The 21591-nt window shown below is 43.8% G+C and overlaps 2 protein-coding genes across 6 annotated transcripts; both read left to right on the top strand.

Moving 5' to 3' along the window:
• Positions 1-379: 379 nt before the first annotated feature.
• Positions 380-8728, top strand: LOC120022820 (keratin, type I cytoskeletal 13-like). Its single transcript, XM_038966827.1, has 4 exons — positions 380-388; positions 1190-1345; positions 1482-1607; positions 8696-8728. The coding sequence occupies exons 1-4, from the start codon at positions 380-382 to the stop codon at positions 8726-8728; spliced, it is 324 nt and encodes a 107-aa protein (XP_038822755.1).
• Positions 8729-17947: 9219 nt separating this feature from the next.
• On the top strand, positions 17948-21297 carry LOC120027518 (keratin, type I cytoskeletal 13-like). 5 transcript variants are annotated; one of them, XM_038972492.1, is made up of 7 exons: positions 17948-18544; positions 18965-19047; positions 19366-19522; positions 19760-19921; positions 20061-20186; positions 20511-20731; positions 21022-21297. In XM_038972492.1, exons 1-7 carry the CDS (start codon positions 17948-17950, stop codon positions 21116-21118), a joined length of 1443 nt encoding a protein of 480 aa, XP_038828420.1. In that variant the 3' UTR covers positions 21119-21297. The 5 variants fall into 5 exon arrangements, with proteins under 5 accessions (XP_038828420.1, XP_038828412.1, XP_038828439.1 ...); XM_038972484.1 differs by having other exon boundaries at positions 20914-21297; XM_038972511.1 differs by having other exon boundaries at positions 18047-18544; positions 20977-21297.
• Positions 21298-21591: the final 294 nt, after the last annotated feature.

Raw genomic sequence — 21591 nt, 5'->3', positions numbered from 1 at the left:
CAGCTATGGTGACAATTTACCTACATAGGTTAAATGTAACTTTTTTGTTACATATTCTAGTTAGACCGTGTTGACTTAAAGGCAATAGCTGTATATAGTGCAACATCTCCACCAATGTCACAATAATCCATTCTAATGCAAATCATTAATAACATGAGAACATAACTTCTGCAATGCTCATTGGCTTTAACGAAATGCAAATCAACTTTCCCACATACAGAACATGGGACTCAAATGGCAACATCTGGAGCATGCTCTGGTTATATGGAAATATGCAAACAAGCAATAGCTTGTTCTTGCACGCTGCAGATGCCAAATTCCTTGCCAAGGTGTTAAGGGAAAAGAACAGTACGTTCTATCATTAATCACATGGGGTACGATGCCTGGAGTAAGATCTCATCCCATGGTGCTATAAAGTTGGAAAAGGAAGGAAAACTACTTTTGTTGGACCTGCAGACAACTACAGTGGATGGAAAATGCATAAAGTTGAGTGAAACTTAATATAATTGTACCTGAGTCTATGCATAAAATCACAAACACTATGAAGCAACAATGGACTGTTAAGTTTAAGGAAAAGGACAGGCGGTGATGACTGGTTGCATCACCACCTGGTATGGCAACTGCTCAGCATCTGACCGTAAGACGCTACAGAGGGTAGTGCGTACAGCCCAGTACATCACTGGGGCCAAGCTTCCTGACATCCAGGACCTACAGTATATACCAGGCGGTGTCCGAGGAAGGCCCCAAAAATGGTCAAAGTCTCCAGAAACAGAAGTCAGAGACTGTTCTCTCGGCAAGCGACACCGGAGCGCCAATTCTTGGACCAAAAGGCTCCTTAACAGCTATCCCCAAGCCATGAGACTGCTGAACAATAAATCAAATGGCAACCCGGACTATTTACATTGACCACCCAACCCCCACTGCTTCCTGCACCTTTGTTTTTATACTGCTGCTACTTGCTGTTTATTATCTGTGCATAGTCACTTTACAAATTACCTCGACTAACCTGTGGTGGTGGTGGTTATGGTTTCGGCAGTGGAAGAGGTGGTGGTGGCTTTCAAGTACATGTGTATTAAGCAATGGTGTTCAAATTCATAATGAAGACAGAGGGCAGGTCAAGTTGTTACCATCAGGCAGTGGTCAGTCACGTCTTAATCCTTTAAACTCACCACTATGTGTTTCTCCACAGGAGCTGCTGGCCATGAGGATGCAGATGACTGGACAGATCAATTTGGACGCAGCACCACAGGAGGACCTGACCAGAGTCTTGGCTGAGATCCGTGAGCAGTACGAGTCCTTAAGTGCCAAGAACCAGCGTGACCTGGAGTCCTGGTTCCAGACCAAGGTAGAACCTCTAGAACCCCTAAACTATGTTCATGGTGTAGATGTTCCTTTACTTCTAGTTGGTAACGTTTTCACATTCTATCATGAGCTGAAATGTTGGTTTGTTTCTGTGATTGACCACTTTTTTTGATTTACAGACAGAGACGTTGAACCAGGAGGTGGCGTCCAGCACAGAGGTTCTCCAGACCTCAAAGTCAGAGATTTCGGAGATCCGTCACACACTGCAGGGCCTGGAAATTGAACTGCAGTCACAGCTCAGCATGGTGAGCTGTAATTACAAACATCTGACCAAGGACCACAGTTTAGGGCATATTACGTACACAACTTTCTGCAACTTTTATAAAAACTCAACATTTGACTTTTTCATCATTCTCTACCATCCCCAGCTCCTCCACCTCCACCACACGCATGGTGGTGATCGTCACAGAGGAAATGGTGGGTGGCAAGGTGCAAGCAACGGGTTAACAACATTGAAATATAATTCGTAGAATGGGTATAGGAAATGAGAGGCCAGCACATAGAATATTGCTGTTCCCCAGTGCTTTATTCATGCAACCTAAAATACGTTTCAATTTATACAAAGGGAACATTCACCTGAAAAGACTATCTTCATTATCTGTGTTATTTGTTAAAACTTCTTACGGCTGAGATCCCGTTAACGGGATCGACTTGACAACAGCCAGTGAGTGCAGGGCGCCAAATTCAAACAACAGAAATCTCATGATTAAAATTCCTCAAACAAAGAAGTATTTTACACCATTTTAAAGAAACTTGTTAATCCCACCACAGTGTCCGATTTCAAAAAGTCTTTACGACGAAAGCACACCATCTGATTATGTTAGGTCAGTACCTAGTCACAGAAAAACACAGCCATTTTTCCAGCCAAAGAGAGGAGTTACAAAAAGCAGAAATAGAGATAAAATTAATCACTAACCTTTGATGATCTTCATCAGATGACACTCATAGGACTTCATGTTACACAATACATGTATGTTTTGTTCGATAAAGTTCATATTTATATCCAAAAATCTTAGTTTACATTGGCGCATTATGTTCAGTAATGTTTTGCCTCCAAAACATCTGGTGATTTTGCAGAGAGCCACATCAATTTACAGAAATACTCATAATAAACATTGATAAAAGATACAAGTGTTATACATGGAACTTTAAATAAACTTCTCCTTAATGCAACCGCTGTGTCAGATTTCAAAAAAGCTTTACCGAAAAAGCACACCATGCAATCTGAGTACAGCTCGCAGACAACAAAACAAGCCATACAGATACCCGCCATGTTGTGGAGTCAACAGAAGTCAGAAATAGCATTATAAATATTCACTTACCTTTGATGATCTTCATCAGAATGCACTCCCAGGAATCCCAGTTCCACAATAAATGTTTGTTTTGTTCGATAAAGTCCATAATTTGTCCAAATACCTCCTTTTTGTTCGCGTGTTTAGTTCAAAAATCCAAATTCATGATGCGCAGGCCAGACGAAAAGTCAATAAATTCCATTACAGTTCGTAGAAACATGTCAAACGATGTATAGAATCAATCTTTAGGATGTTTTTAACATAAATCTTCAAAAATATTTCAACCGGAGAATTTCTTTGTCTTTAGAAACAAAAAGGAACGCAGCAACCTCTCACGGGGGCGCGCCTGAGTGAGCTCATGGCACTCTACCAGACACCTGGTTGAAACAGCTCTCATTCCCTCATCCTTCACAGTGGAAGCCTGAAACAAGGTTCTAAAGAATGTTGACATCTAGTGGAAGCCTTAGGAAGTGCAATATGACCCCATAGACACTGTATATTGGATAGGAAAACCTACAAACCTCAGATTTCCCACTTCCTGGTTGGATTTTTTCTCAGGTTTTTGCCTACAATATGAGTTCTGTTATACTCACAGACATCATTCAAACAGTTTTAGAAACTTCAGAGTGTTTTCTATCCAAACAGAACTCATTCTGTAGCACTTTTCCTGTCAGGGAGTGAGATTTCAGAAATCGAGGTCCCTGTTCTGAGGCCAGTTTATAAGTCCCCATGTAAGCCATCGGGCTACATGCACTGCATACGTCTTCCTCTAGATGTCAGTAAGCGGGGAGAATTTGAATGGAGTGGATTGCGCAATCTGGGACCTTATATAAGACCGTGGAGCGGAAGTACCATCCTTTTCAACGGTGCGCTTGGCGCAAGAAGACATCACAATGGCGTCCTGCAAACGCTTTCGTTTTAGTAGTTCTATATCTCCGGTCATGTTTTTATTCGTTATAGGTGTTAAAGACATCATAAGGTAGTTAATTTAAACCGACTTATAGCAGTTTATAGCAGTTTATTGCGATTTTCCTGGATTTCTTTGTGACGCGCTGTCACTAGTTGGACTCCTCTCCAGTGGGTGGCTAACGTTAGCGGCTAATTCGACAGGACAAGAGGACATCTTTCAGCCAAAAGACGATTGTTCTGAAGAAAGGACACCTTGCCCAAGATTCTGATGGAAGCTCAGCTAATAGTAAGCAGTCTTTATGCTGATAATTCATTGTTCTGTTGAAAAAAGTCAAATGCATAAGACGCCATTACTTGCAGTGTAGCCTTGCTTTATCGCACCCTGTATTGCGCAGTAACGTTAATTTTAAAAATGTAATTCAGCGATTGCATTAAGAACTAATTTGTCTTTCAATTGCTGTCCAACCTGTATTTTTTTAGTCAAGTTTATGAATAGTTTTCGATAAGAATAGGTGCCTTTCCAAGATGGCGGCGGACAGATTGCTTGACGTTATGGACACTATTCTCATTGTATAAGCACGATTTGTGCCGCTAAATATGCACATTTTCGAACAAACTCTATATGCATTGTGTAATATGATGTTATAGGACTGTCATCTGAAGAATTCTGAGAAGGTTAGTGAAAAAATTAATATATTTTGGTGGTTTATACGTTATTGCTATGTTTGGCTTGAATCAATGCTGTTGTGATGTTTGCTATTGTGCTAAGCTAATATAACGCTATATTGTGTTTTCGCTGTAAAACACTTAGAAAATCTGAAATATTGTCTGGATTCACAAGATCTGTGTCTTTCATTTGCTGTACGCTGTGTATTTTTCAGAAATGTTTTATGATGAGTATTTAGTTATTCCACATTGGTCTCTATAATTGCTCTGGCTGCTTCGGTGCTATTTTTGACGGTAGCTGTGATGGTAGCTGCAATGTAAAACTGATTTATACCTCAAATATGCAAATTTTTCGAACAAAACATAGATTTATTGTGTAACATGTTATAAGACTGTCATCTGATGAAGTTGTTTGTTGGTTAGTTTGGTTGGTTCTTGGTTAGTTAGGTTGGCTTTGTGCATGCTACCTGTGCTGTGAAAAATGTCTGTCCTTCTTTGTATTTGGTGGTGAGCTAACATAAATATACGTGCTGTTTTCGCTGTAAAACATTTTAAAAATCGGACATGTTGACTGGATTCACAAGATGTGTATCTTTCATTTGCTGTATTGGACTTGTTAATGTGTGAAAGTTAAATATTTCTAAAAAATATTTTTTGAATTTCGCTCTCTGCCTTTTCAGTGGAATGTGGGAGGAGTTCCGCTAGCGGAACGCCTGGGCTAGACAGGTTAACAAGTCCAATACAGCAAATGAAAGATACACATCTTGTTCTGGAGGTGTTAACCTGTCTCGCCCAGGTGTTCCGCTAGCGGAACTCCTCCCACATTCCACTGAAAAGGCAGAGCGCGAAATTCAAAAAAAATTTTTTTTTAATATTTAACTTTCACACATTAAACAGAACATCATATAACATTATTACACCACTACATATCGACAATACAAAATGTACGATACAAAATGTAATATACCACCATACAAAATTATTACAATGTATGCGTGTGTGTCTCTTTACAATCCCCGCTATTCCATAAGACGCATTTTTACTTGTTTTTTTTAAATCTGATTTTACTGCTTGCATCAGTTACCTGATGTGGAATAGAGTTCCATGTAGTCATGGCTCTATGTAGTACTGTCCGCCTCCCATAGTCTGTTCTGGATTGGGGATTGTGAAGAGACCTCTGGTGACATGTCTTGGGAGATGTCCGAACTGTGTGCTAGTAGTTTAAACAGACGGCTCGGTACATTCAGCTTGTCAACACTTCATACAAAAACAAGTAATGATGACGTCAACCCGTTTGCTGACTCGCCTCTCTAACCGCTTGGCTACCTGCCACCCTTAGGCACATCCTGCAATCTAAACTGAGAGGTGGGTGTACACCAGTGGTTTATTTAACTCTTAATTCTACCAGGTGAATTGACTGAGAAGAGAACACATTCTTATTTATAGCAACCACCTACAAAAAGTTGCAGTGGAGAGGTGTGGGAATGAAAGATAGTCATCCCGGTAGGAGGGCCAGATTTGGGAATTTAGCTAGGACATAATCATGGCCCACTAGATTGTGCGGTCTGTCATCTTTTTGGAGGGGAGAGGACAGGCAGAGGTCACTTTACATAGTTCATGCTTCATATATTTTCTCCTGGGGGGGTTCTGCATGTTCATTCCTGTCAAACATGTACATTCTTTGCTTGTGTCTGATCATCAGAGTAGCAGCAGCGTATATGATGATTGTTTGTGTGAGTGTGTGTGCATGTGTGTAGAGTCAGCATGAATGTGTGTGTGTGTTCTGTGTGTGTGATAAAATTAAGTGTGTGTGTGTGTGTGTGGGTGTGTGCGTGTGTGTTTGTTGGAGTATTGATGTGAGTGTGTTTGAGTGTGTAGAGTCCGTGCAGAAATTAAAAAAGAATACATACAAAGGGTAATGCAGATTGTCTGTGTAGTGATTGTTAGCTTTTTAGTAAAATCTCATGGACAGATTTTCGTGGACAGATGAAACGGCAAGAATCTGTCAAGGCTCACGTAGAATAATGTGATTACGAGTGGCAGTGGTTCCTGGTTTTCCGTTTTCATCATTGATTATTTGGATGAATCAGAATTGGGGCGAAGGCGGTGTGTAAACTGGTGCAGTGATTTTCAAGCCTGTGTGCAGATGATAAATGGCTTCCACTAGATTCCACAGCCACAAAGTCAAACTTGGCTATATAATTTTTTTCTTCTTTTTAGCCATGATAAACACTTGTGAAATTAGCGATAGGGAGGGCTTTGGCCGAGAGTTTCCATTTGCAAGGGAGGAGACTTCGCTTCCTTCCTTGGCACGGAGGTAATTATAATCTCTCCAAAAGTAAAACAGGAATTGGAAACTTTCACGAGAAACCTCTGGGTAACTGAGATGAGCTATTTAGCAGTTTTATGGCTGGGGATAGAAGCTGTTCAGGAGCCTGTTGGTGTCACGTACTGGTAAGGCTTGCCGCACGGAAGCAGAGAGAACAGTTTATGGCTTGGGTGGCTGGAGTCTTCAACAATTTTCCGGGCCTTCCTTTCACACCGCCTGATATAGAAGTCATGGATGGTAGGGAGCTCGGCTCCAGGGATGTACTGGGCTGTCCGCCCCACCCTCTGTAGCACCATGCGATCGAGGGTGGTGCAGTTGCCATACCAAGCAGTGATGCAGCCAGTCATGATGCTCTCAATGGTGCAGCTATATAACTTTTTGAGGATTTGAGGGCCCATGCCAAATCTTTTCAACCTCCTGAGGAGGAAGACGCGCTTTCATGCCTTCTTCACGGCCGTGGGCCATTTTAAGTCCTTATTGATTTATACACAAAGCAACTTGAAGCTTTTGACCCACTTCACTACATCCCCGTCGATGTGGATGAGGGATTGCTCACCCCCCTGTTTCATGTAGTCCATGATCAGCTCCTTGGTCTTACTGATGTTGAGGGAGAGGTTGTTGTCCTGGCACCACACTGTCAGATCATTAACCTCCACCCTGTAGGCGGTGTTATACTCACCGGTGATCAGGCCTACCACCATTGTGTCGTCAGCAAACTTGATGAGGGTGCCGGAGTCGTGCGTGGCCACACAGTCATGGATGAACAGGGAGGACAAGAGGGGACTAAGCACACCCCCCAGTTGGGCCCCCGTGTTGAGGATCAGTGTGGCTGAGGCTATGTTGCCTACCCTCACCACCTTGGGTCGGCCTATCAGGAAATCCAGGATCCAGTTGCAGAAGGAGGTGTTCAGTCACAGGTTCCTCGTGGGCTTGGAGGGGACTATGGTGTTGAACGCTGAGCTGTAGTCAATGAACAGCATTCTCACATAGGTATTACTCTTATCTAGGTGGGTGAAATCAATGTGGAGTGCAATTGAGATTGCGTCGTCTATGAATCTGTTAGGGCAGAATGCAAATTGGAGTGGGTCTAGGTTCTAGGGTGTCTGGAATAATAGAGTTGATGTGTGCCATAACCAGCCTTTCAAAACACTTCATGATTACAGATGTGAGTCCTACAGGGCGGTGGTCATTGTGGCAGATAGTCTTAGAGTTCGTGGGAACAGGAATGATGGTGGTCAGCTTGAGACATGTTGGGATTAAAGACTGAGACAAGGAGAGGTTGTAAACGGCTGTTCTGCACAAGCTCTGAGAACGTGCCCTGGAATGCTGTCCGGCATCACGGCCTTGTGAGTGTTTACCTGATTAGCGAGATCCGCCAGTCCTCCGGCTCTGCGGTGGCCCTCATTCACGGCTCTGTGCTGTTTTTGTCGAAGCGTGCATTAAATTAATTGAGTTCTTCTGGTAGAGAGGTATCATTGGGCAGATCATGGCTGGGCCTTCCTTTGTAATCCATAATGGACTATAGCCCCTGCCACATGCGGTGGGCGGCGGAGTCTATGTAATAGGATTCCAGCTTGTTCCTATACTGTCCTTTTGCTTGTTTGATGGCTCGGTGGAGATCGTAAAGGGACTTTGTGTCCTCAGCCGTAGCCTCGGTGTTGGCTGCGATAGCCCTTTGTGCGGTAAACCTGTCCTTTAGCTTAGCGCCAACCTCTGTGTTAAACCAGGGCTTTTGATTGGGGAAGCAGTGAACCTTCACTGTGGGGACAACGTCGCTGATGTATTTCCTAATGAAGCCATTGATGGAGGTGGTTAGCTTGTTGATGCTATCAGCGGAGTACCGGAACATATTTCAGTCAGTGCTAGCAAAGCAGTCCTGTAGCATAGCGTGTCACAGATACTTCCTGGTTGACCTTGTAGATAGGAAGCAGGAGTATAGAGTGATGATCTGATTTTCCAAAGGGGGGACGTGGAAGGTCCTTGTATGCTTGCTTGTGGATAGAGTAACAGTCGCCTAGGACTTTATCGCCCCTAGTGGAGAAGGAGACGTGTTGATGGAACGAACCAACCCAGATACAGGTTTCTGGGATTATACTAGTTATTAATTCTCTTCCCCTCCCACCTCCCACAATCCCAGATCCCCAGCCAGCACCCAGATGCCGGTTTCTGAGTGTTTGTAAAAGTCTGCAGAGTGCAGGTATAGTCATGAGAGTACATTGCACACTGCCATGTCATAGCACATGTTATTCGATATAGTTGAGAGATACACATATGCATGACACAAACCAGGAGAGTTTAGGAGATGTTTCAGATATAGAAATGTTTGACTAATGCAAACTTCAACTTTTGTGACCAGAGGTAAAAAAAACACTCCTCGCATAATTTTACACCTCCATGTTTGGGTAGGAAAGAACGTGGGGAATGGAGGGATAACAGTGTAGTATGGCTGTGCAACAGGAAAAGGAGTACCGAGCACTCCCCAATTCTCATCGACCGAGTTGTGGTGGAGCAGGTTGAGAGCTTCAAGATCCTTGGTGTCCACATCACCAACAAACTATCATGGTCCAAACACACTAAGACAATCGTGAAGAGGGAACCACAAAATCTTTTCCCCCTCAGATCCTCAAAAGGTTCAACAGCTGCACCATTGAGAGCATCCTGACTGGTTGTATCACTGCCTGGTATGACAACTGCTCGGTCTCCGACTGCACGGCACTACAGAGAGTAGTGCGTACGGCCCAGTACATCACTGGGGCCAAGCTTCCTGCCATCCAGGACCTCTATGCCAGGTGGTGTCAGAGGAAGGCCCTAAAAATTGTTAAGACTCCAGCCTCCCTAGTCACAGACTGTTCTCTCTGCTAAAGCACGGCAGAGGTGCTGTAGGTCCAGAGGTGCTCTAGGTCCATCTTAGCAGCTTCTACACCAAACCATAAGACTCCTGAACAGCTAATCAAAGGGCTACCCAGACCCCTCTTTTACGCTGCATCTACTCTCTGTTTATTATCTATGCATGGTCACTTTAACTCTACCTACTTGTACATATTGCTATTGTTATTTTACTGCTGCTGTTTAATTATGTGTTACTTTTATTTTTAGATTTGGCCTCCCGAGTGGCGCAGCTGTCTAAGACACTGCATGCAGTGTTGAGGCGTCACTGCAGCCTGGGGTTAGATCCCAGGCTGTGTCACAGCCGGCCGTGACCAGGAGACCCATGGGGCGACGCACAATTAGCCCAGTGTTGTCCGGGTTAGGGGAGGGTTTGGCCGGCCGGGATATCCTTGTCCCATCGTGCTCTAGCAACTCCTTGTGGTGGGCTGGGCGCCTGCAAGCTGATTTCGATTGTCAGTTGGATGGTGTTTCCTCCGACACATTGGTGTGGCTGTCTTCCCGGTTAAGCGAGCAGTGTGTCAAGAAGCAGTGCGGCTTGGCAGGGTTGTGTTTCGGAGGATGCATGGCTCTCGACCTTCGCCTCTCCGGAGTCCGTTTGGGAGTTGCAGCGATGAGACAAGATCGTAGCTACCAATTGGAGATCACGGGGGAAAAATTATTAAAAACTAGATAGATTCACTGTTGCTATCAAAGTCATTCCAAAGGGTAGATTTAACAGAGCAAATAAAACTTAACCATACTTTATTAATGTAATATGTATTCGGCGCACGTGACAAATACACTTTGATTTGATTTCATCAACGTTGCTATTTAGGCCTATAGCATTTGCGAAAAGTCATCAACAGCTATTATTTAAATTTAACTCAGAATAAAAATGTAATTGATAATACATATAGGCCTAGGGTTTCAAGCTTTTAATTCCAGTTTGTCGACAACTTAATAATGAATGTGTTGGATTCACATCTCCATCTCAACCAAAAGAATAAGACTAAGCCATTTGGAACAGCTCTCCTTCAAATGTTGATATTTGGTTGCACTGGCCAAATTTAATTCAGTATCACTTTTGCACTACAGTAAATAGCCTAATAACTTGTCGACAACAAGCATGTTGGATTTACTTCTCCATCTCAACCAAAATCTATAGGATTGAGACAGTGGCACAAATGAAACTAGCTAAGTGTGAAGACCCTCCCACTGGGCGGAGCCTGTAGAGTCGTCAGCAAAATTGGACACACCTGGGCTCGTGTGTGTCCTGGAGATAAATATACCTTTCCCCCCTACATTGAGGAGACTCTCTACACAGACACTGTTGGTTTTTGGTTGTGTCATTTTGTGGCTTGTTGGTTTTGGCACCTCTCAAACCCCTCAATATCACCATCTATGCACGCTACCACTCACTTACATTACTGACCTCACACACCATTGTTACATTTATAGTTTACTTTAGTTAATAAATATGTTTTTGTTATTCCTTGACCTCTGCCTTGGCTCCCTTTTTGTTATGGGTTGCGAGCCGGTTCGTGATAAGTGGGGGCTCTTCCGGGATCATAAGGTTGGTTCCTAGACATTTTGGCGTATAGGATTTTGTTGCATTATGATAGATTAACGCTAATTGGGATGCGATTTGGTCTGTATTCAGTGCCTTGTCTTATAAGTGTTCGGTATAGTTCCTTAGAGACGTGTCAGTGATTTTGGTTGTCCAGTGATGTCGTCAAACGGGAGAAGTATGCCAGTAGGCTTAATACTAGTGTCGCTAAGCTAACTGGTAAGTGTAGTTTGTTTGGGAGAATGTGGAGTTAGTGTTTTGATAAACTCTTTTGTTTGTTTTTTTGAGTTGAGATGTTTGGTAGGCCAAGTGTTGGTTGCCTTTTGTTTGTTTGGTAAACTTGTTGGTTGTGTGCTGCGTTGGAGTGCTGCGCTGGCCCCTGCCCAGGCTGGAAACTCCTGCTCTATTTGCTGTTGGGATATCGGTACGAGGTGAGTACAATCTGCTGTGTACCTCAGTGGGAGATTTGGGTAGGGTAGTGCTATTTGCTACCCGGAGCAATCTCCTTTCTTTTCCCCTTAGCGACGTGCTCCACTTTGGAATACGTTGGGGATGGTTATTTTGTTTGTTATTTTTGTGTGGTGTCCGTGGACGGAGCAGTTGTCCCGGGGGCACATCTGTGGCTTGGGGGGGAATTTTCCAGTGTGCTGGGGGGTTGTTCCATGCCAGAGGGCTACTGTGTGTAATTACCCACTGCGAATCCGCACGAAGACTAGGGTTGAGTTATTGTAGGATTTGGGGAAGCTCCTTATATATCTCATCTCCTGTGGTGCCCAGTGTGATTGGCGTTTCTCTTGTTGTCGGCTGGTGTGCTCAGAAGAGGGGAAGAGCGAGATCATTTTTAGTAGTTACTTTTGACTATGGGGTCTAACGTAGACAAGTCCATTTGTGTTCCATCAGAGGAACTGTTAGACGTATGTACTAAAGAACAGCTGTTGAAGATCGCTGAACTCTACCAAGTTGAAATTAGTGATAAACGTCAAAACAAATTGTTAGGTTGATATTGAAGGCCAATCTGATTGAGAGTGGTATAATTGTAGATACCATTGGGGCAGCCTCTGCCGAGGACTCGCCACCTCCCCAACCGTCTCCGCATGTCATTACAATGGCCGCTCCGTCTGTTAGCCCTAGTAGTCTTTCTTTTGAACAGCAGAAAGAACTGCTTCTGTTACAGCTCGATCATGATCGTGTTGAGCACGATAAGGAAATGGAATTTAAACAGGATTTTGAGCGTGCTAAAATCAAGCTACAACACTTCGAGGTGTATGTCGAGTGCAGTACGGTACCTATTGTGATCTACACCGACCATAACCCTATCACCTTTTTCGAGGTCTATGATGTGTCCTAACCAGAGGATAATGAGATGGTGTTTGTTTTTACAGGCAGTTCATCTCGATGTGCGGCACATCAGGGGGACTGATAACGTCGTTGCTGACGCGCTCTCTCGTGCGCCCTGTTCCTGAACGGGTCTGGTCCTATTGATCGGTGGACACACGTTTTCTCAAACGTGTTGTCCCCTAGTGTATGCATGTCGTCCACGTGACTGACCACTGTTTATTTTGTGTTGTCCTGTTTTCTTTTCCCTGCTGTCCTCGTTTTCTTCTTTCCTCTTAAAGGATGCTTCCTGTGCGCAAAGGTTGCTGAGGTCTGGGGAGGATGAGGTTGGCTGGGGCAGTGGGACAGTGTTATCCAGGGCAGTATTTTGTTGGTGTGGTGTTCCGGGGTACTTGGTGGCCCCAGGTTTTATGTGTCTGCTGAATTCTTTCTCTTTGCTCTTGTATTCCTTAATAGAATGTCGGTGAGTGGAGCCGGTGGAGTCGTCAGCGAAATGGGACACCCCTCGGCTTGGGTGTGGCCCAGGGATAAATGCTGCTTTCCCTGTACATCGAGGAAACTCTCTCCACACAGACACTGTTGGTTTTTGGTTGTGGCATTTTGTCTTGTTTGTGTTGGCACCTTTCAACACCCCTCATTATCACCATCTGTGCATGCAACCACTCACTTACACTACTGATAACACACACCATTGTTACTTGTTTATAGTTTACTTTAGTTAATAAATATATTTTTGATATTCCTTGATCTCTGCGTTGGCTCCCTTTTTGTTACTGGCTATGAGCTGGTTCATGACATAAGCAGTAGATACATCTCCTTCAAACCAAACACAATTCAATATTTTTGTAATACAATAGCCTAAAGTGAAGGCTCTTACAAACGTTTGTAACAGTGCAACCTTAAAATTAGTAAAACATCCATAGCAGTTGTTTTGGGGCTGCCAGAGGTGGAACTGCGTTTGAGCTGTCAAAACCAAAGTAGCTCTTGGCATTATACCTAAAGCGGATATTGACAATGGCTGCAGGGAGTCCCATTAATAGAAATCCCATGCAGCCTTATTTACAAGTTCGAACGCTGGAATATGTGCAGGGCCAGCTCCAGGCATAAGTGACGTAAGCCATCTTTTGGGGCCCCCTGAACCAATTATGAAGATTTGAATTTTTCTTTTCACCTCATGGCTAAATGTGTTGAACTGCATGAATGTTTAATAAAATTGCCAAATTTTCTCTTCGCATGGCAAAATGTGTAGAACTGCAGAAAATGTACTTTAACGTATATGTTTCTCTCCGCTGTCAAGAAGGGGCCACTAAGACTATTTTGCCCGCTTGATGGGGGTGGGGCCCCCAACCAAATCTTGCTTAGAGCCAACCCTGAATGTGAGATGTAATCTACACCTCGATTTGACAGCTCCAATGCAGTTCCACCTCCAACACTGCCAAAACATCTTCTGTGCGGATGTCTGTTATTGCCAGTTAACGCAAGATCTGATTGAATATAGGCCTCAAATTCAATAAACCGATGCATAACAACAATCTATGATATTCAGAGGCTGAGATTTCACAAGTCAGAAACCTTTTTTTGACTTTACTTTAATGGGAAATCTGTCGCCGTCAATTGAGCTATTCACTTACTGAAAACTGCACAAAAACCATAATGATTTTGGCTATTTTGATAGTCCCAGGTGTTCTGAATAAGAGATTATAATTGCTCCTTTTACAATATTACTGTAACGATCGTCGTAATCCTCCTCCTCGGATGAGGAGGAGAGGCGAGAAGGATCAGACCAATATGCGGAGTGGTTTGTGTCCATCATTATTTATTAAATCGAAACTGAACACGAAACAAAAGAACACAATGAAACAACCGACAAACAGTCCCGTGTGGCACGAATGCAGACACGAGATACAACCACCCACAAAACACACGTGAAACCCCGGCTACCTTAGTATGATTCTCAATCAGGGACAAACGATCTACAGCTGCCTCTGATTGAGAATCATACCAGGCCGAACACAAAACCCCAACATAGAAAAACACACATAGACAACCCACCCCAACTCACGCCCTGACCAACTAAATAAATAAAAGAAAAAGGAACAATAGGTCAGGAACGTGACAATTACAACACATTTGGTAGGAAGAATAACATCAAATATGGGTTGGACTAGATTTTTTTCATAATTATTATCATGAAATAGCCCAACAATATATGTCATGTTAAATCAAGTAGAATTGCAGGAACGTAGCTTTAAAACAGGAATGCCAGGGCAAAATTCTGGTCCTAGTCTGTCCCCGCTTGCACAATGTACTTTTAGTGCAATCTCAACTGCAATTCAGCTCATTTGGTTGTGCTATTAATTAGATGAAGCACAGTGATAACACATTCCGTTGTACAGATAAACAAAATATCTGTCATTGTTTTCTCATTTGAACTTTGTGCTAAATGGTTGAAAGTGCAGTTATAACACATTTAAGTGACAACTAAATTCCATTGGAATTTGGTCGTGGTTTTGGATGGTTGAAAGCATAGTGATAACACATTTGGAATTCAACAAACTTTTGGCTGTCTTTTTGAATGGGTGAATGTAGGTTAAATTCTCATTGATCAACATCTCAACCAAATATCCCCCAAATGTCCATGTTGAAATGACTTGGTGTGCCCAGTGGGATGTCACTGCAACTTACATGTTAATAATATGTCAGCTATGGTTTACTTACTTATGCTTTACCTACAAAGGTTACATTTTAACTTTTTTTTCTAGTTAGAACATGTTGACTTAAAGGCAATAGCTACAGTTGAATAGCTACAGTCATTAAAACTCTTTTTTCAACGTCTCCACAAATGTATTGTTAACAAACTATAGTTTTGGCAAGTCGGTTAGGACATATACTTTGTGCATGACACAAGTAATTTTTCCAACAATTGTTTACAGACAGATTGTTTCACTAATAAGTCACTGTATCACAATTCCAGTGGGTCAGAAGTTTACATACACTAAGTTGACTGTGCCTTTAAACAACTTAGACAATTCCAGAAAATTATGTCATGGCTTTAGAAGCTTCTGACAGGCTAATTGACATCATTTGAGTCAATTGGAGGTGTACCTGGGGATGTATTTCAAGGCCTACCTTCAAACCCAGTGCCTCTTTGCTTGACATCATGGGAAAATCAAAAGAAATCAGCCAAGACCTCAGAAAAACAATTGTAGACCTCCACAGGTCTGGTTCATCCTTGGGAGCAATTTCCTAACGCCTGAAGGTTCCACTTTCATCTGTACAAACAATAGTATGCAAGTATAAACACCATGGGACCATGCAGCCATCATACCGCTCAGGAAGGAGATGCGTTCTGTCTCCTAGAGATGAATGTACTTTGGTGCGAAAAGTGCAAATCAATCCCAGAACAACAGCAAAGGACCTTGTGAAGAAGCTGGAGGAAACAGGTACAAAAGTATCTATATCCACAGTAAAACGAGTCCTATCGACATAACCTGAAAGGCTGCTCAGCAAGGAAGAAGCCACTGCTCCAAAACCGCCATAAAAAAGCCAGACTACGGTTTGCAACTGCACATGGAGAAATGTCCTCTGGTCTGATGAAACAAAAATAGAACTGTTTGGCCATAATGACCATCGTTATGTTTGGAGGAAAAAGGGGGAGGCTTGCAAGCCGAAGAACACCATCCCAACCATGAAGCACGGGGGTGGCAGCATCATGTTGTGGGGGTGCTTTACTGCAGGAGGGATTGGTGCACTTCACAAAATAGATGGCATCATGAAGAGGAAAATTATGTGGATATATTGAAGCAACGCCTCAAGACATCAGTCAGGAAGTTAAAGCTTGGTCGCAAATGGGATCTTCCAAATGGACAATGACCCCAAGCATACTTCCAAAGTTGTGGCAAAATGGCTTAAGGACAACAAAGTCAAGGTATTGGAGTGGCCATCACAAAGCCCTGACCTCAATCCTACAGAAAATTTGTGGGCAGAACTGAAAAAGCGTGTGTGAGCAAGGAGGCCTACAAACCTGACTCAGTTACACCAGCTGGAAAATTACCCCAAGCATACTTCCAACGTTGTGGCAAAATGGCTTAATTAAGGACAACAAAGTCAAGGTATTCTGTCAGGAGGAATGGGCCAAAATTCACCCAACTTATTGTGGGAAGCTTGTGGAAGGCTACCCGAAACATTTGACCCAAGTTAAACATTTTAAAGGCAATGCTTCCAAATACTAATTGAGTGTATGTAAACTTCTGATCCACTGGGAATGTGATGAAAGAAATAAAAGCTGAAATAAATCATTCTCTCTACCATTATTCTGACATTTCACATTCTTAAAATAAAGTGGTGATCCTAACTGACTGATTAAATGTCAGGAGTTTTGAAAAACTGAGTTTAAATGTATTTGGCTAAGGTGTATGTAAATTTCCCGACTTCAACTGTACACTGTATATAGTGCAACATCTCCGCCAATGCCACTATAATCCATTCTACTGCAAATCATTAACATGAGGACATAAATGCTGCAATGCTCTTTGGCATTAACCAAATGCAAATCATCTTTTCCACATACTAAATGTCAGACTCAAATGGTAACCTCTGGAGCATGATAAAAATCTGCAAGAAATGCTCTGGTTACATGGAAATATGCAAACAAGCGACAGCTTGCTCTTGCACGCTGCAGACGCCAAGTTCCCTTCCAAGGTGTCAAGGGAAAAGAATGGTACTTTAATCCCATCTGAGGTTTCTTTTCCTGGGGTACGATGCCCGGAGTAATGACTCATCCCATGGGGGCTATATAGTGATACTTTTGTCGGTCCTGCAGACTCCTATTGTTGATGGAAAATGCATGAAGTTGAGTGAAACTTAATACAATGGTAAACTGAGTATGTGCATAAAAGGAACAATGGACTGTTGCGTTTAGGGAAAAGGACACGAGATTTTCTTGCAAGACATCAGTGTGTGAGACAAAGACAGGTCTGTTCGGGGAGAATGTTGTCTGGGTGTCAAGCGATAGATCATATTCTACCGTGAAGTTTCTTTGCAACTTGTTGTCTTAGTAACATAACAGCTACAGGTAAATAGCCATTCTGTGTGTCAATCTATATTACCAGGAAACACGGAGAAGCTCACCTGTCAAAGTTAAACTGTGTGTGTTGACTGATTGATTGACCAACCTGGGGCTAATAGAAGCAGGCTTGTCTATGCTTTCAACCAGACACTATTATGAGAGAGGAATTCCATATGTTTACAGGGTGTGAACTTTTATATGTTTGTGCAGGCAGACACCATATATAGAGCAAGAAGGGGGAGGGTGGAGTTGCACAGCAATAGTATATTTTCAATATCCACACATAAAGCACATATCTATCTATCCTCCTCCATCTCCTTCTGCATCCTAGTGTCTGCCCGCAGGGTGTCAAAGTGGGTGGAGGAGTCCTGCCCTGCCCGACATGAGGTAATGCTTACCTGTATTCCTACCTTCTGCCTCTCCCACCCATGTCCTACTCCCAACCTCCCTCCCTCATTCTGCCCTGTGCAGCATAAAAAGGGAACAGTGGCTGGGCAGTGCACCACATTATCTCTCCTCATCCCAGGCAGGCAGACTACCTCTCAGTAGCCATGTCCTTCTCCAGATCTAGCATGTCCTACAGCAGCAGCGGCGGTGGAGGCGGAGGTGGCACCATGTCCATGAGGTCTGGAGGTGGAGGTGGAATGGGTATGGGCTCCTCCCGCTTCTCCTCGATGGGTGGTGGTGGTGGTGGAGGAGGCCGCGTCACTGCCATGAGGGCCGGCAGTGTGTATGGAGGTGCAGGAGGCTCCGGGGTGCGCATCTCTAGCTCCTCGTTCGGTTCCGGCGGCGGAGGTGGTGGTGGTAGTGGTGGTGGCGGATATGGTTTCAGAATGGGAGGGGGCGGCGGCGGTGGCGGTTTTAGTTTTGGCATGGGAGGGGGCGGCGGCGGTGGCAGTTATGGTTTTGGCATGGGTGGGGGTGGGGGTGGCGGCGGTGGAGCTGACATTAATGTGTCGGTCAATGAGAAGGCCACAATGCAGAACCTGAACGACCGCCTGTCCACCTACTTGGAGAAGGTGCGCATGCTAGAGGCGGCCAACGCCGAGCTGGAGCTGAAGATCCGTCAGTTCCTGGAGAGCAAGACGTCCCCCAGCGCTCGTGACTACTCTGGCTTCCACGCTATTATCGCCGACCTTCAGGACAAGGTACGTGACGTGTCTCCTAGATGGCAAAAGCAGTCAATGATGAATGTTATGACAATGAATATTGGACAATGCAAAATGAATTGATTCAACCAAGATATTGCACCAAAGATAGATGCAACGACAGTATGCATATTTTTCCTTGCATCATTGAAAATAAAGCAGATCATTGAAGCTATTCCTTCCTCTCTCTTAAGAGCCCCTAGGCGATTGCGAAAGGTGCGATTTGTTTCTTTGTGCCATGCTTTACGATCAAAACGACAATAGGTTCCCTGTAATGCTTCTATGAGATATAATTTACAGTGCAGCTGAAACTCAGAACTCAGAGATTACAGTGTGGTATCACTGTTTGTGTGTACTGCATTTGTGGGAAATTTCATGCATACCCCATCCTGAAATGTTTTGCCATCCTCCACCTCTCAGATCCAGGCTGCCACCTGCTTGAACGGAAGCATCTATCTCAGCATCGACAACTCAAAGCTTGCTGCAGACGACTTCAGAAACAAGTAAGTACACCCAACACCATCCACAGATACAGTACACTGCTGGTGCATTACATTAACCACATGGAATAACCCCAAATCTGTAAAAACCCTCATACTGTTTTTTATTACATTTTGTGTTGAATCTACAAAAATAGAAACCAAATGACATTACCCTTCACCTCCACCATAACCACACCCTCCCAACAGACATATCAGAAGTGTTACTTTCTGATATTTTCCTAAAACTTAATGGAATACTAGAATCTATAACCCCCCTGCTATTCTCACAGAGGAACACATTCAGGCAGTTCTTTGACCTAAGCTCTCTCTATCTCTCAGGTATGAGAACGAGCTGGCCATGCGTCAGTCAGTGGAGGCTGACATCGCCGGGCTGAAGAGGATGCTGGACGAGATGACCATGGCCAGATCTGACCTGGAGATGCAGATCGAGGGGCTGAAGGAGGAGCTCATCTATCTCAAGAAGAACCATGAGGAGGTGGGTGTGGGCTGATGGAACATATCCATACAGTCCCTTAATGTATTACATCTATTGACCATGTCAACCTGCTATGGGTCTTCACTAGAACACCATTGCTGGCTTTCAAGCACATCTGTACTACGCAATGGTGTTCAAATCTATAATGAAGACAGAGGGCAGGTCAAGTTGTTACCATCAGGCAGAGGTTAGTCCCTTCTTAATCCTTTAAACTCACCCCTATGTGTTTCTCCACAGGAGCTGCTTGCCATGAGGACGCAGATGACTGGACAAATCAACGTGGAAGTGGACGCAGCACCACAGGAGGACCTGACCAGAGTAATGGCTGAGATTCGTGAGCAGTATGAGGCCGTTAGTGCCAAGAACCAGCGTGACCTGGAGTCCTGGTTCCAGACCAAGGTAGAACCTCTAGAACCCCTAAACTATGTTCATGGTGTAGATGTTCCTTTACTTCTAGTTGGTAACATTGTGACATTCTATCATGAGCTGAAATGTTGGTTTGTTTCTGTGACGATTGACCACATATTGTGTTTTACAGACAGAGACGTTGAACAAGGAGGTGGCGTCCAGCACAGAGGTTCTCCAGACCTCCAAGTCAGAGATCTCGGAGATCCGTCGCACACTGCAGGGCCTGGAAATTGAACTGCAGTCACAGCTCAGCATGGTGAGCTCTAATTACAAACATCTGACCAAGAACCACAGTTTAGGGCACATTACTTACACAACTTTCTGCAACTTTTATCAATAATCAACATTTGACTCTTTCATTATTCTCTACCATCCCTCAAGTATCACACTTTCACTTGGACTCTAACACTATCCCTCAAGTTGTTGTAGCCAGGCACCTCTACATTACTATAGCTAACCTCTACCTGCCTTCACATTCAATCACTAGAGCTAACTTTTCAGTATGACAGTAAACATTCCAAATTCCAAACCTACTCACACAGTTTTTTGACCCATCATCTCTGTCTCTCCCGGCCAATAGAAAGGCTCCCTGGAGAACACGCTGGCGGAGACGGAAGGCCGTTACTCCATGCAGCTGGGACGCCTCCAGAACCAAGTGACCAGTCTGGAAGAGCAGCTAATGTCTCTCCGCAGCGACATGGAACGCCAGGGCCAGGAGTACAAGATGCTGCTGGACATCAAGACACGCCTGGAGATGGAGATCGCTGAGTACAGGAGGCTGCTGGACGGAGAGGCTAGCGGGTAAGGCAAGAAGCGATTGGATGTCTCCCTCAACATTTGATTTTAAAAACAATGTTCATTTGAAGTTGACCTTACCATGAGCCATGGTTACTTTTGACATGAATCTACAGCTATGTGACCTTTAATAGATATTATGATCATAGATGTTAACTATGCTAACCATTGGTTTCCCTTCCTAACAGCCTTGTTCACAGCTCCTCGAAATCTGGACACAGCTCTTCCAGCTCCCACATCAGCTCCTCTAGCTCCGGCGTCAGCTCCGGCCTCAGCTCCTCCAGCTCCGGCCCCAGCTCATCTACCTCCACCACACGCAAGGTGGTGATCGTCACAGAGGAAATGGTGGACGGCAAGGTTGTCTCCTCAAGTGAAACCAAACACACCTCTTAAGGTCCCACACACACAGCGAGCCCTGCAGCAAGCAATGGGTTAACCACATAGAAATATAATTATAAACTAGAATGGTTATAGGAAATGTGAGGCCAGAACGTGGAATATTGCGGTTCCCCAGTGCTTTATTCATGCAACCTAAAATACAACGTTACAACTTATAAAAAGTATTTGTCAGATAAAAAATCCCTACCCTTGTTATCAGTGTTATTTGTTTAGGCCAGCTCTGGTTTACTCTAGTTTAAGATGTGCATAACGTCCTCCTATACTTTCTAGAATGGCTATAGCCCCTCAGACACCCATCATGGAACATTGACTTGAATGGGGATTTATTTTCTGGTAATTCTATTTCTATGGTTAACACCTCCAGAACAACATATTCTACTACATCTGGATGGGACACCAACAACAGACCCCATTGTGAATACAATAAAGATGCTCTGACTTGCTGACACCATCATTCTGTTTTCTGT

This window comes from Salvelinus namaycush, chromosome 2 (assembly GCF_016432855.1).
Source record: "Salvelinus namaycush isolate Seneca chromosome 2, SaNama_1.0, whole genome shotgun sequence".
NCBI lineage: Eukaryota > Metazoa > Chordata > Actinopteri > Salmoniformes > Salmonidae > Salvelinus > Salvelinus namaycush.
Note: the sequence above shows the minus strand (reverse complement) of the source record. Positions and strands in the feature narration are given on the sequence as shown.

Bases quoted from the DNA above. Each gene is read 5' to 3' on its own strand.
- LOC120022820 (XM_038966827.1), top strand. The intron at 1,346-1,481 runs GTAGAACCTCTA...TTTGATTTACAG, and splicing joins AGTCCTGGTTCCAGACCAAG to ACAGAGACGTTGAACCAGGA. The intron at 1,608-8,695 runs GTGAGCTGTAAT...CCACAATCCCAG, and splicing joins TGCAGTCACAGCTCAGCATG to ATCCCCAGCCAGCACCCAGA.
- LOC120027518 (XM_038972484.1), top strand. From the start codon at position 17,948: ATGTCCTTCTCCAGATCTAGCATGTCCTACAGCAGCAGCGGCGGTGGA. The intron at 18,545-18,964 runs GTACGTGACGTG...TCCACCTCTCAG, and splicing joins TCGCCGACCTTCAGGACAAG to ATCCAGGCTGCCACCTGCTT. The intron at 19,523-19,759 runs GTGGGTGTGGGC...GTTTCTCCACAG, and splicing joins TCAAGAAGAACCATGAGGAG to GAGCTGCTTGCCATGAGGAC.